The following is a 14,812-nucleotide window of genomic DNA, read 5'->3' on the forward strand; positions in this document are numbered from 1 at the left end:
TTGGAGGGTAGAGGAGTGTCAACCTCTACTCCATAATGAACCTTCTCATACCCGGTCATACCCTTCACATTCCAGGGACTGCAAACTCCTATAGATCATCAACCAAACCCCATTCCACACCCCCTTATTTCTGACTCCTCATTATTTCATTTCAACCCTCTGACCCCAAAGTTTCACCCTAACTTTACCTAACCCTGCCACTGTTCCCTATTCCATAGGCAACAAACTTCCTTTCATCTTTATATTTTCTGCTTCCACTCCTTCCATATACTATGTTTTACTGAAACCTGATTTCTCCCTAATGATTCATCCTACCTGGCCATACTTTCTAGTACTAGCAGCACCTTCACTCATTCTCTGCTCACTGAGGAGCTGGGAAATTGGAATATTCCTCACTGCCCCCCCCCCAATTTTGATTTCCAGGTTCTCACCCTTTCTCCAACATTCAGTAATCTCTCCTCCTTTAAGGTCCATGATATTCATATCCACCACCCAATCTAAATCCTTGTAGCTATTGTTTACCAGACCCCAGGCTACTCCCCTTTTTTCTTCTTCAATGCATTTGATATCTGGCTTACCATTTGTCTCTCCTCCCCAATTCCTGCTTTCTTATTAGGGGACTTCAACATACATATTGACTCTTCCACACATACCGTAACCACTCAATTCCTCAATGCACTCACCTCCCATGAGTATCTCCTCCATTCCACTTTAGCCACAGACAAAAATGGTCATACCTCACAAATGTACCACCTCTGTGTTCAAGAATTTTTAAATTCTGTTATCCAACCATAATCTATTAACTTTTCAACCCTTCCTCTGTCTTCCCCTATATAACTCTACTCTTTATCCTCACTGTCACCTCCAGTCATTCAATGATCCCTCAGTTGTCTCCCCGGCCATTTCCCCTGAACTAGCCATTCCCTCCTCATCTAATTCAACTCTATCTGCCCTCTTCTCTTGAATTCCTAGTCCCTTGATTATGTCACCAAGTATGCCTAGCCAAGCTTCAGCCTTGTATCTTTCCTACCATTCATCTTCACTCCAACATATATGCTATTAAGTAAAAGTAGAGAAAAATCACAGTTTTTCTGACTAGTTCCACTACAGATTTATGTTACATAACTTCAACTTGGCCCTCATTGATCCAAACTCACTATCCCACTCTCCAGAGCAGTTCTTTTGAACCCTTTCTTCCCCCTTGCAACCTCCCATTCCTCTTCATCCCACAACTCTCTCAGCTGAGAATTGTGCCTCATATTTTACTAGGAAATTGAGACTATTAGCTGTGAGCTTCTTGTTCTCTCTTCTTCAACATCTCCTATCTCTCAGATGTTTTCCTCCATTTTCTCCTATTTTACTACTGTTTCACATGATAAAGTGCCCTTACTCCTTACAAAGGCTAGCATGCCTAGTGTTCAAATGATCCCATTTTATCCCATCTCCTCCAAAAACATCCCCCTCTGTCATGTATCTTCTTGCACTTATCTTCAATCTTTCCCTCTCTACTGACACATCTACTTCTGCCTATAAACATGCCCATGTCTTCCCCATGCTGAAACAGACCCTCACTTGATCCCTCCATCCCTGTAGCTACTATCCTATATCTCTTCTGCCCCTTGTATCTAACCTCCTTGGAAAGGTCATCTACAATTGCTCCCTCCACTTATTCTCCTCTTACTCTCCTCTTACCCTCTTCTTAACATTTTGCAATCTGGCTTCTGATAATTCTTCCACTACTCTTTCCAAAGTTACTAATGACTCTTACTTGACAAATCCAATAGCCTTTTCTCAATCTTCATTCTTCTTGACCTTTCTGTAGCCATTAATGGGTGGGTTTTTTTTTTTAATTTTTTAGTGAGGCAATTGGGGTTAAGTGACTTGCCCAGGGTCACACAGCTAGTAAGTGTTAATTGTCTGAGGCCAGATATGAACTCAGGTACTTCTGACTCCAGGGCCGGTGCTCTATCCACTGTGCCATGTAGCTGCCCCTCTGCAGCTGTTAATGTTAATGATTACTCTCCCTTTCTTGATAACTCTCTTCTTTCTAGGTTTTCAGGACCCCATTCTCTCCTTGTTTTCCTCTCACCTATATGACTTCTCCTTCTCTGGTTCCTTTGTTGAATTCTCCTTTAGATTATACCCTGTAATCATAGGTATCCCTCAGGGTTCTGTCCTAGGTCCTCTTTTCTCTCTATACTACTTCAATTAGTGATCTCAATAGCTCCTAAGGATTTGATTTCCATCCCTATATTAATGAGCTTCAAATATATTTTTCCTTCCCCAATCTCTCAGATAGTTTCCAATCTAGCATCTCCAGATGCCTTTGAACTTTGATTTGAACTTCTTGTCTAGTAGATGCCAATGTTGATGTTCTTGTTGTTGTTGTTGTTGAAGTTGAATCATTCAGTCTTCCACGGGGTTTTCTTGTCAAGAATACTGGACTGGTTTTCCATTTCCTTCTCCAGTGGATTAAGGCAGAGGTTAAGTGACTTACCCAGGGTCATACAGCTAGTGAGTGGCTAAGGCAAGATTTGAACTCAGGTCTTTCTGACTCTAGGTGCAGTGGTCTATCTCTTGAGCTACTAGCTACCTCAGTAGACACCTTAAATTCAATATATCCCAAACAGAACTCATTCTTTCCCCCAAATGCCTCCACACACACATACCTTTCCTTTGATTGTAGAGGGCAACACCATACCCTCAGTCTCTCAGGGTAGCAATTTAGGAATCATCCTGTATTCCTCACTATCTCTCACCTCCTCCCCCATATCTGAGCTGTTACCTTGACCTTTGGATTTCAACTTTGCAACATGCTCAAAGAACATGAATTTTAAAAGAGTACCTTCCTTTATTGCAAGTGTTCTCTGAATCCAGTAATCCATAAATCTTAATCTTTACAAAGTATTACTTAAGCTATTCTCTGCCATAACTGCACCCCACCCTGTGTACCTGCTCCCAATCTTCCCAATGTTATATGAGCTGCTAGGGTTAGGAGGTCGATTTGAAATACTAGAAGTGAATTATATATATATGTGCTTCCATACAAACTTAACTCCATTAAAATCTTCATTCTATGCCTTACTGTGGTGAGGAGTCAGACTTAAGGCACTTAAAGTTATACCAAAAAGACAAGCTCTGACTTGTCCTATCCCACTATAGGGCACTTGGTGATCTAGTGATACTCACCTCCTTGCTGTTACACACAACACTCCATGTCATAACTTGGTATTTATTGTCAGTGTGCCTTCTCTCTAAAACTATCTCCAACTTACCCTGTAAATATCAAGCATACCTTAGACTATGAGCTCTTTGAGGGTAGGGACTGTTTTTTGCCTTTGCTTGTATCCCCAGTGCTTAGCACAGTTCGTGGCATGAAGCACACACTTAATAAATGTTAGGTGACTAACTCGACATAACATATTTGCAGTGAAGAAATGTAGAATGAATCTGGAAAGAAATGTTAGATCCAGATTGTGGGAGGTTTGAAATTCCAAAAAATAGTTTGTATTTGATCTTAGAGTTAATAAATAGTGAGCCACTGGGTAATTGAGAGGTAAGGTCTGTGTTTTAGCTATATTAATTTGGCAGCAGTGTGGAATAGAGATCAGAGAAGGAAGAGACCTAAGTCAGGTATATCAATTAGGAAGCACTTGCAATAGTCCAAGAAAAAGGTAATGAGGATTTGAACTGGGATGGCAATCATGTGAATGGAAAGAAGGGTATTATAGAAGTAGATGGCTAACATTTGTGAAATGATTAGATATGTGGTATGAAAATGAGAGAGCAGGTGAGAATAACTACAAGACGCTGAGCCTGCATGACTAAAGTAATGGTAATGCCTTTGACAGAAAGAAGGAAGAACAAGGAGTCAAGAAAAACAGAGGCTGACAAGCTGCATGAGTATAAGGAGGATGGGGAGGGTGCCAGAAGTAGGGAAGTTTGAAAGGCGTTGCTTTGGGAATAAAAATGAAATATTATGTTCTGGACATTATAAAATTGAGGTCCCTACCTGATATAAAGTTTGAAATATGTAAGAGGAAGCCCATAGAAATATGGCAAGTTTGTTTAGTTTTGTTTTGTTTTACAAAAATTCTAATGTACACACCTCTATTCTGGCACCCACACCTGTTGTTCTTTGGGGAAAAGCCTAGTGGGACAGTTGATATTAGGTATCCTTTTATTGGCTTCTACATTTCCATTGGGTTAATATTTTTTATTAGAAGATATGTCAGAAATGCAATGTACATATAAAAGATTATCCTCCTGCTGGAAAGTTTATTGATAAATGGCATATATCCTTTTGCCTCCTATATGCCTTACAATGACTTTCCATTGTATACATTCTTTTCAAACATTTCTAGTGAGTGTCAATGATTTTAATCTATTCATTAGAAAACCGAGTATTTTGATTTTGTGAATCAGTATAAAAAGATCTTAGAATTAGCACAGAAAAAATGAAAAGATAGGTTTGGTTTCTAGTTTCAGCTCTACCACTTATCACTACTGTGCCCAGCCTCTTCTCCTCACTGATGCTCAGGTTCCTCCCTAGAAAAATAAAAGCTCCCACAAGTTCTAAGCTCCCATCAAAGTTGGACTCTCTAGGAGTCTACTAAAATGGAAATTTAAGGGAAGAAAATGTTCTTGCTCCTACTTTGACATCCACTTCCCTCCTTATTACAAAACGAGATTAAACATGCAGACCATATTCCAAGGCTAGAATAATGCATTGAACACTATCAGTGAGTTTATTTGGCACAAGAAAGAAAAAGGTTGCTCTTTTCAGACACCTTAACTTTCCCACCTGATTTCTTTCCACTTCTGATAGACTCACCTTTTTTCTTAATGCATAAGGCCCATGGATGATGTTGTTTTTGTGCTCATGCCTGCCCAAGGTATCTGTACCCTACAAAGGAAGCACAAGAGATGGAACAATGACAATGAAGGCTTTTGTTTGGTGTAAAGCTTTCCATTGGGTTGCACAGTTAGTACCCTTGGTCTCTGAAGTTCGAGTTTGTATGGAAATGAACAAAGCCAAGAACGTTTCTTTCCCTGCTGCCTTTGTAGCCATGGAGAAAGACTGTGTCTGAGATCCTTATGATTTTTTAATGAAGAAAACCTCTAAGAAGTTTCATCACATCCCCCAAATGATCTGCTGAACTTAACTCCTTCTACCCAACTAATTTAAAATATCACCTTCAGGACTTTGCTAAATTTCTAAGCATGTCCCTAGCAAAGACCAGGAACAGCATGGTATAGTAGAGACTGTAGTTAACTGTGGAGTTGGTAGATGTCAGTTCAAATACTGACACTTCTTACCTGGGGACATGGAACAAACCCCAGAGCCTCATTTTCCTCATCTGTATAATGAGGTTGGACTAGATGGCTTCTGATCTCATATCCCTTCTACTTCTGAATCTTTGTTGCCATAATTCCATGGAAATTTTGAGTCAAAACAAAACAAAAACGTATTTCCCTTCTTTATATTCTATGGGGCAGCCAGAGGGCTCAGTGGATACAGTGCTGGGATTGTCTTTCTGAGTTCCAATCTGGCCTCAGAAACGTACTAGCTGTGTGACCCTGGGCAAGTCATTTAATTCAGTTTGGCTCAGTTTCCTCATCTGTAAAATGAGCTAGAGAAGAAAATGGCAAAACAGTCTAGTATCATTGCCAAGAAAACCCCAAATGGGGTCAGAAAGAGTAAAACACAACTCAGACAACTGAACAACACTACTGTATATCTGTTTGTGGGCACATACATATCCTTGTATACACATACACTAAATGCACTACGATTGACTGCTACATAATATAATAAGGCTATGTAGCCTTAAGCCCAACAAGAAAACCCCATGGACAGTTGGTCCACAGGGCCATGAAGGAGTCAGACACTACTGATGGACTCAACAACAGCAACATTGCCTTAAGCCAGGCCACAGGAATTGGTAGAATCCAAAGGCAACTGAGATTTTTTAGAATCACCCAAAGGGCTAAGAACTCCAAGACAGCAGCTAGCAATAGCTTTTCACTAGTTTACTTTTCCCGCAGTTTAATGTGTGTATGCTTCCTCTTTCTCTCTCTCCTCTTGTTCATTCCAGATGCCTCAGGAACAGTATACTCACAACAGGAACAACATGCAGAGCTCTGAAGGACCGCAGGTATACAAAGTAGGGATTTATGGCTGGCGGAAGAGATGCCTCTATTTCTTTGTTCTTCTCCTAATGATTTTAATACTGGTGAACTTGGCTATGACCATCTGGATTCTCAAGGTCATGAACTTCACAATTGTAAGTAAAATAACCCAAATTTTCTAAGCTACTATGTGTGTTTTTCTAAATGTGATGGAGGATGAGGGGTGGGGAAGATAGATGATAATATAGAATGTGGGGTGAATTATGGGAAATTAATGCCCACTGGGTTTATGATTTAAAAGATCTGATAACTTGATGCTTGGTTTCAAAGGCATTTCAAAGGCATTTCAATCTCCGTAAAAATGAATCACTCCTTGACCTTTGGGCAAAGAGCAAGAGTAGATTAAACAGGAATCTAATTTTGTCAACTTTCCACTACCAAGGGCTGATTATTTAGTTTATATATTTTCCAGTTCACAGACTTGTCATCTTCTCTTCCTCCCTTCTGCTACTTCCCTTTCAACCATTTCACTGTTCATTAGCTCTTCTACTAAATGGGCAGGGGGAAAATATAGGAGAATGACATTCGAGCCATTTAAATAGGCCCACTTTTAAGCAGTTACGCAAAAGGTTTGGTGGGATAAGAAGGTTGAAGCTATTGACTAAAATGAGCCTTTAGGGATTATCTGTGAATTTCAATTGTCCATGCACTCCTGGTATCCCATTCCTGTGGATAATTGAGAGTCCCTTTTCCTTCCAGGAGAGCAATCCTGTCTACTCTTGCATGATTTAGACTGAAATGAGAATAGGATATTTGCGTTTCATTTTGCAGGGATTTACACATACTCTTCTTTGAAGTGTTTCTGGTGATTTGCACATAGACAGTTGCAACTACTCAGGCTGAACATTAACTTGCTCAGACTTGAGATATAGGAAAATGTTACAGAAGTATGGGGTTAGGTAGAAATAGGTGATGGGCATTTCCCTTTTGGGTTATATTGTATTATTTCCTCAAGGGAAGATGTCTACACTGGCAAAGTAAGGAGTTCCATGTATTAGTAAGGTGATAGCAGCAGTATAATAATGCCCTAAGACTATATTCCCATCATTCTCCATCTTGCATAGTAAGTGGGTAGCCTAGCAGAGGAAAATGTCTACTTTTTAATTTAAAAAGAATATCTAGAATAGAAAGGAATAAATGTCCTGACTTAGGAATATAATGTGAGAAACCCCAGTAGATACATATGTTTGCCCCCTTTTGGGGTTGTAAAAGTAGCATTGCCCATTATCATTTATGGATAGTTTCATTAGGGCCTCTATGAACTAAGGTTAATGGTACTTTCCAAAGCGGTTAAATGGCTCACTCTTTATTTTTATTATTGCAGTACAGAAGGTCTAGTAGAATCGACCTCTGTTTTCACAGATTTTCTCTCTGAATAAAAAGCCAGATTCCCTCCTCTTGGAAGGGTGTTTAGGTTATTTTTTTTTCAATTATATGGGTTCAAGGTGACAGGTAGTAGAGCACTCTGGTGGTCAGTATATGTTTAGAAAACCTGGGCTTCATGCAATCTGAAACAGCTGAGTTTCAAAAGTTTAGACAGCATGGGAGAATTGAATTCTGACTTAGCCAAAGACATTCGTTTGTAAGATGCTATAATTCATTAATATCCAGTAGCTATTACTCTACCAATATGGCTTATGGCCTGCATTTCCTCCAGAAGGCTTAATGGCAGGATATAATGTATATAAGATGATAATTCCATTCACAGTGTATATGTGTTCAGGGAGCAATAAGGCATTAAAGTTATAATCTATAAGAAATTAGCTATTGCCAGTAGTTAAGTAAAGTGAATGCCAAAGTTGAGGGTACTTAAAGCTTTACCAAACCCGTTACTTACTGAGAGGAGAATAACACCATGATTAGCCATAATTGGTGCTTTATAATGGCAATAAATTTGAACAAATAGAGTTCAAGTGTTGGAAAATTGGTCGTGTCTTGCCAGTTAACATCTGATTTTTCAATCAATCACAGCATAAAGCATTTTCCTTTAGAATTATAATTTAAGCATATAAATAGTAAATTTCCTTGAATGGGATGATCTAGAAGTAAAGGTTTATGCACTAACTCTGCATTTTTAAGAGGAATCAGAGAAATTACTATACAGCTGGGTTCAGGTGTGTGCATGTTAGTGTGTGCAGTTGTGTGTTTTCCTTCACAAACCAGTCACTGACTTAGAGGTAGGGAATTTCTTTTTTGAGACTGGGATGCTTGCAAAGTTGGGACTGTGGAAATAATTGAAGAGTCAAATTACACGAGGCATGGTAAAATGCCATTGGCAGCACTGCTAAGGAGTTAGTAAGCTGTATTTCCACTTTTGGTCAACGATAATGATGCTCATATCCAAAGATGCCTGCCAGGAGAGAGCCTTCCCCAACACTGACATCCAAACAAGCAGTAAAGTTTGTCACAATTGGAAGATAAATGAAGGATATTTTTCTATACTCTGTTCTTAGTGTAGTTTTAGGGTCTATGTATACCTTATTAACCATGGGCTCTCGTCCATAATTCATTTGTAAATTAATTGTTTCTCCATGACCTCAAAGTGCCAATATAAATAGACCCCCATGATTATATTTAAAAAATGGTACAAATGAATGTATCTTAGTTCGGGACACTTTGACCTCTTACAGAGTGAACTCATACCCCCACCCCCAATTGTGAAGCACTAAAAAGTTGTCTTTAGCATTCCATCCTCTGATAAACAAAACTAAGTGAAAATGATTTAGGTTTAACTTGTTAATACATTACTTCCTGAGTCCATACATTTTACCTCTGATAGTTACTAACTGCATAACCTTGAGCATGTACCTTAACTCTCCTGGTCCTGAGTTTCTTAATTTGTAGAATGAAGGGTTTGAATCAGAAGGCCTCTGAAGTCCCTGCCCTCCCTAATCCAAAGAAAGGACCATTTAGGGGGAGGTGGGGTTCAAATATCGTAAATTACAAGTAGGGTGCATATTTTATGATAGAAAGCTTTGGGCACTCCTCACATCAAAGTACATGGATGGCTACCTACACTGAGCATAGGCTAGCATCATTTGGCCCATGGAATCCTGTGGCCTCTATCTTAAATGCTTTTTAACATAGGGTAGAATTGATTTTATACAGTATCAATAAAACACCAAGCACTTATAAAATGGTATCTACCCTTATACCTGTGATCTGATAGGTTGCAGTCTAACCTAAATGCATATAATACTAAAGACTGTTGAAGTAAGAAGAGATTTTTTTAAATCATGTAGCCCAGAGTCTTTGTTTCAAACGGAAGGAAACTGAAACCAAAGAAAAGTGACTTATCAAAGATCCTATGGCTAGTGAGCAGGAATTCTGGCACTTAGCACAGTGCCTGACACATAGTAGGCCATTTAATAAAAATGCTCATTGACTTGTTAATTTGACTTCTGACTAACAGCACAGTGTGTTTTCCATTATTCTTATTAAGATTTCAAATCATTATGAAAATCAAGCATGATTCAAATAGTGATATGAAATGACACACCCACCCATCACTTGTGGAGGGAGGAGATACACAGGTGTCATGACTTGCACATATATTTGAATTTTTTGAATATATAGATCAGTTATGCTGATTTGTTTTCCTCTTTAAAAGATTTTTTTAGGCAGCTAGGTGACTCAGTGGATAAAGCACTGGCCCTGGATTCAGGAGGACCTGAGTTCAAATCTGGGTTCAGACACTTGACACTTACTAACTGTGTGACCCTGGGCAAGTCACTTAACCCTCATTGCCCTGAACAACAACAAAAAAAGAATGTGTGTATAAAAGATTGTTTTGTTGTTGTTGTATAACAACAAAATAGAATAGCTCCCTGGAAAGGGATAGATAGAAATATTGGGGATAATTATGAGGATATAAAAGGACACATAAATAAAAACTTATTCTAAAAGCTTACAAATCAAACTAGAGTTTGGCATAGATATATAATATGATAAATATGATGTGATGTGATATGATATGATAATATTAATAATCTAAAATTCCTATTAGCGGTCTCCTGATAACTGCAGGAAAGCTGTATTATTATCATATTCTCTTGTACATATTGTATATATTCCTAATTGTTTGCCTGTTGTCTCCCCTATTAGATTGAGTTACTTGATTGCAAGAAATGTCTTTTTCCTTTCTTTATATCCCCATCACTTAACAGATTGCCTGATGCATAGTAAATGCCCATACACTGGCTTAATAAATATGTGTTTCTGTGTATATATGTCTTGAATTTATGGAGTTATTTTCTAAATTATGATACATTTGCACTCTGTAAATGCACAGTGAAGGTCAGAGAAAGACAACCTACTTTGAAAAAAAGGAACTAAAAAAGCAATGGGGTAGGGGAGGAGGCAACAGCTAGGTGCTACAGTGGATAAAGCACCAGCCCTGGATTCAGGAGGGCCTGAGTTCAAATCTGGCCTCAGACCCTTGACTTTACTAGCTGTGTGACCCTGGGCAAGTCACTTAGCCCTCATTGCCCTGCCAAAAAAACAAAAACAAAAGGAAAGGAAGAGCTGATATACAAAAAAGCAAGACCAGAGCCTCAAAAAGCATTTTTTTTTGTCACGGTGAGTAACTTGAGTCCAGCTTGATAGAGTTAAATTTACTTGACTTTCTTAAATATCATGCCAAGCTACTAGTTTGTCATTCCATACCTCTTTAAGTATGTTAAAACTTTGCATGACCACATATGAGAATTCTGAATGAAATTAAAATATATTAAAATAAATGAATAGTAACATATACATTCTTAAAAATTCATAATGAAACATTAGATTTTTATTCAGAGATTTCAATCATAAATTAAATGAGTGCTTAATGTTAATTATGAAATGATATTTTTAATACAAACACTCCCTCTTGTGTATAAACTACCTGCTACATTTTAATTACATAAAACAAGGAGGGCACCATTAGGAAGTAGAGAGAGATTAGAATCAGGAGAATTAATCTTAACTAATAGACAGGATTTTCTCAATAATGATTTGAAATCATACCATTTCCTTTAATTACATTTTTTAATTAAAAAATTCCCAATGAATACAGTGTGACTGAACCATATTTTTCCCTCGTTGATCATTTATCTAGGATCTCCTTGAGAGATAAGAGATTTTACTTAAGGGAAAAAAGGGAATTGCAAACTTCCACAACCAGTTTCATTCTACTTCTTTAAAATCTGTCTAGTTATTCAGTTCGAAGTCATTATTGTTTAAAGTTGCTGTCATGTCATTGTTTCAGGAGGCATAAAAATTTTAACCAAAGGGAGGAACACACAAGAATCATTGCATTTCTCAGAACAGCTGAGGTGTATTTTTTTAATTTGCAAGCAGCTTTTACTGTATGTTGTTTCTTTTCAAGGATGCTAACCTTCAAGGATGTCTTTAGGAAGTTTTGTAGCCACAGCATGCATGTTGGAAGGTCTTAGTTACCCCTAAAACTGTGTAATCTGGAATGACTCTATGTCTAAAGTTCATGGGATTGTCTTGCCTTGGAACTTTCTTATATACCCATAGTAATATTCAGGGAAGAAGTATCTCTTGCTATTAACAGAGTTTCTATATACAAAGAGACTTTCTTAGTCATCCCAAATTGAAAATAGAAGAAGAATGTTTGAAAAAGCACTCTGGAAATATGGTCCTCTTCACACACATGAATGCTCACACACTGAATTCTCAGATAATTTGGGCTACCCCATAGTGAAGCAACAGTCCAGAGATGTCAGAAGTCATATTCTCTGCTTTCATTTGGTCTTTTAAACAGCACTGGGAGAAATGAGGCAGTACAGTCAATGGAAGAAACTTTGCATTTGATATCCTAGGGCCAAGGTTTGAATTCTGGTGACATTTTACAGATGAGGGTTAAGATTAGGATTATTATTGAAAGTATCTCTAAACTTGGAGAAATAGATACAGATCCTTTTTAAATAATTAATAGCTAAATGAATATGAAGACATCATTGTAATTCTTTGAGCCTCTGTTTCCTCATTTACAGAAGGGGGAAATAATGTCTATGGTAGTTTCACATGAGGGTTGTTCACATGAGGAGTATCCAAGATGAAAATCCACATAAAAGTATTTTACAAGTGCTATATTAATGTCATTTTTGATTGATTGATTTTAACCTGTGTGGCTTTGGGTAAATCATATAATTTCTCTGTTACTGAATTTTCTCATTTATAAAAACACAGTCCATGGTCTTTAAAGTCTTTTTGCAAATCTCTATCCTACATTCTGAGATAGGTCTAAGGCTTATGATGATACTTATTAGAGAGAATAAAAAAGAGTCATTCAACACTATGGATGGATTCATTTTATTCTTTTAGATCATGTGGAATAAATTATAGGAAAAATATCAAAGATGAAGAGGCTTCATATCAGTGGGGAACATCATGATATCTTGAATATAATGGAAGTCATGAAACGTTCTACTCCTATTTCTACCACTAAATCACAATGTGACTTTGGTCAAATCTCTCTTTGGGCCTCAATGTCCGTAACTGGAAAATGAAGAGGTTAGATTAAATAACTTGGGCAAGTGGAACTCTGCTTTACTTGTCTTTCATGTGAACTGATAAGGTTGGATTATATAGTATGTAAAGACCATTCCAGTCCTACCATTATTGATCCCTCCCAAATTTTCCTTGATTAGGTACAAGAGGCAAAACATCTTTCTCCTCCCCAGGCTTTCTTCAAATGGTATAGTTTCCTTTGTATATTATCCTGGATGCCAGAGTTCATAGCACTTAACTCTAATTATGTTCAATTCAGCAAGCATTTATTAAGCAGTCTACAACTGAGAAACACAGAGATACTGAATGGATACATGGGGCAGTGGATTGCCAGTCCTGTACATCAGTAAAGGCAATGTTGATTTCATCAACCAATATAGATTTATTATGCCAGTTCCTATGTGCCAAGAACTGGGGATACTGAGACAAAAATTAAACTGCCCTTTGACCTCTAAGAGCTTACATTCTAATGGAAGAGATAACATAAAAGTATTCAATCATGTACATAATATATACAAAATGAATAGACAGTAGTTTTGTTAAGGTATACACTGATAGAGGATCCAGAAAATCTTCACATGCAAGGTGGTACATGTGTAGAGACTTGGAAGAAATCAGGGATTCCAAGAGTTGTAGATGAGGATGGAGTGCATTTCAAGAATGGTTAACACAGAGATGGAGGATCTAATGAACAGTGAGTGAACCAGAGTGGCTGAATTGCACAAGGTGATGAGAGGAGTAACAAACAGGAAGATTGGAAAGGTAAGAAGAGGCTGAGTTACAGATTTTTAAATGTCAAGCACAGGTGTTTCAATTTGATTCTAGAGGCAATATAGTTTATTGAGCAGGAGCTGAAGTGATGAGACCTTCATTTTAGGGTAGAGGTAGAAATGGTATTTAGGAGGAAAGGGTTTGGAGGGGATGGTACTCACAGGAATCAGGATAGTCTCTGGTCCTGCCTGAGTCGAAGAAAGAGTTAGGCCATAGAAAAAAACAATATGTTTGAGTTATGTGCCCTCAGCCATTTTAGCTCACCTCTGCACAAGGACTCATTACAAGGCTCAGGAGTTTATTTCTTCCAGGGTAAGGGAGCATGGGTACTTGTCCCTTGCCTCATGGCCAGTGTGAAGTGGAAGGGGCAGCAAAGCAGCCAACCAGTACCTGGTACTGCCTGACATTCACTTCTGCTTTCTGATTCTGTGTGATGACTAACAAATTCAGTTCATCTGTATACATTTTAGCATAGTGTATAACTCTTTAAATATGGTGAATGCATCTTGAAAGGGACAAGGAATGGCATTTGGAAACTAGAAGTTTCCACAAATCTGGGAGGGACAGCTAACACATTGGATGACACTATTCAGATCCAAAAAGATCGTGATTGACTGGATCATTGAGCTGAATCTAATCAGATAAAAATTAATAGGGATAAAAGTAAAGTCTTAGAATCAGGTTAAAATTAAATCAATTTTGTGTTTGTGCTTGTTATCTAGACAGTTATTTGAAATAAGTTTGGGAGTTTTGAGTTTCTTGCAGGCTCAATTTAGGGGGTCACAGACCCTAGGGATTCTGTGAATAGATTTCATGGGGTCAATGATCTTGGATGAGAAATGAGAGAGAGAGAGAGAGAGAGAGAGAGAGAGAGAGAGAGAGAGAGAGAGAGAGAGAGAGATGGAGAGATGATAAATAGATATGTGTGTACATGTGTGTGTATCTTTATTTCAATATTCTTGGTTTCCTTTGAAATCCTATATATTTCTTTCAGTTGATGCATTTTAAAAAATATGTTCAGAAGCTTCATCAGACTGCCAAAGGAATCCATGACGCAAAATAATTATAAGAAATGCCTGGCCCCAAAAGGCAGAATTCAAAGCAATAAGTAGAATTTGCCAAAAGGAAAAATATGCTTTATTTCAGGGGAAAAACCCTTCCCAACAATTGGAGCTATTCCAAAGTAGAAGTGGCTACCTCAGGAAATGATGGGTCCTCATTTATTGGGTACCTTCAGGCAAAGGCTGGATGCCACTTACTGTTTATAGTAAGAAGTATATTCTTGCCCAGGGACAGGTTAGCCTGGTCATTGAAGTACCTTCCAACACAG

The 14,812-nt window shown here is 38.0% G+C and overlaps 1 protein-coding gene across 4 annotated transcripts in view; it reads left to right on the forward strand.

Annotated features, from left to right (window-relative positions):
* The window catches only part of SGCD (sarcoglycan delta), a 1,325,612-nt gene that overhangs the window by 866,020 nt on the left and 444,780 nt on the right, over positions 1 to 14,812 (forward strand). For all 4 annotated transcript variants that reach the window (XM_043990097.1, XM_043990098.1, XM_043990099.1 and 1 more), the window contains one exon: positions 6,099 to 6,287. In XM_043990097.1, the coding sequence (XP_043846032.1) occupies positions 6,099 to 6,287 (189 nt within the window). The remainder of the gene's footprint in view (positions 1 to 6,098; positions 6,288 to 14,812) is intronic.

Source organism: Dromiciops gliroides, chromosome 2, assembly GCF_019393635.1.
Source record: "Dromiciops gliroides isolate mDroGli1 chromosome 2, mDroGli1.pri, whole genome shotgun sequence".
Taxonomy (NCBI): Eukaryota; Metazoa; Chordata; class Mammalia; order Microbiotheria; family Microbiotheriidae; genus Dromiciops; species Dromiciops gliroides.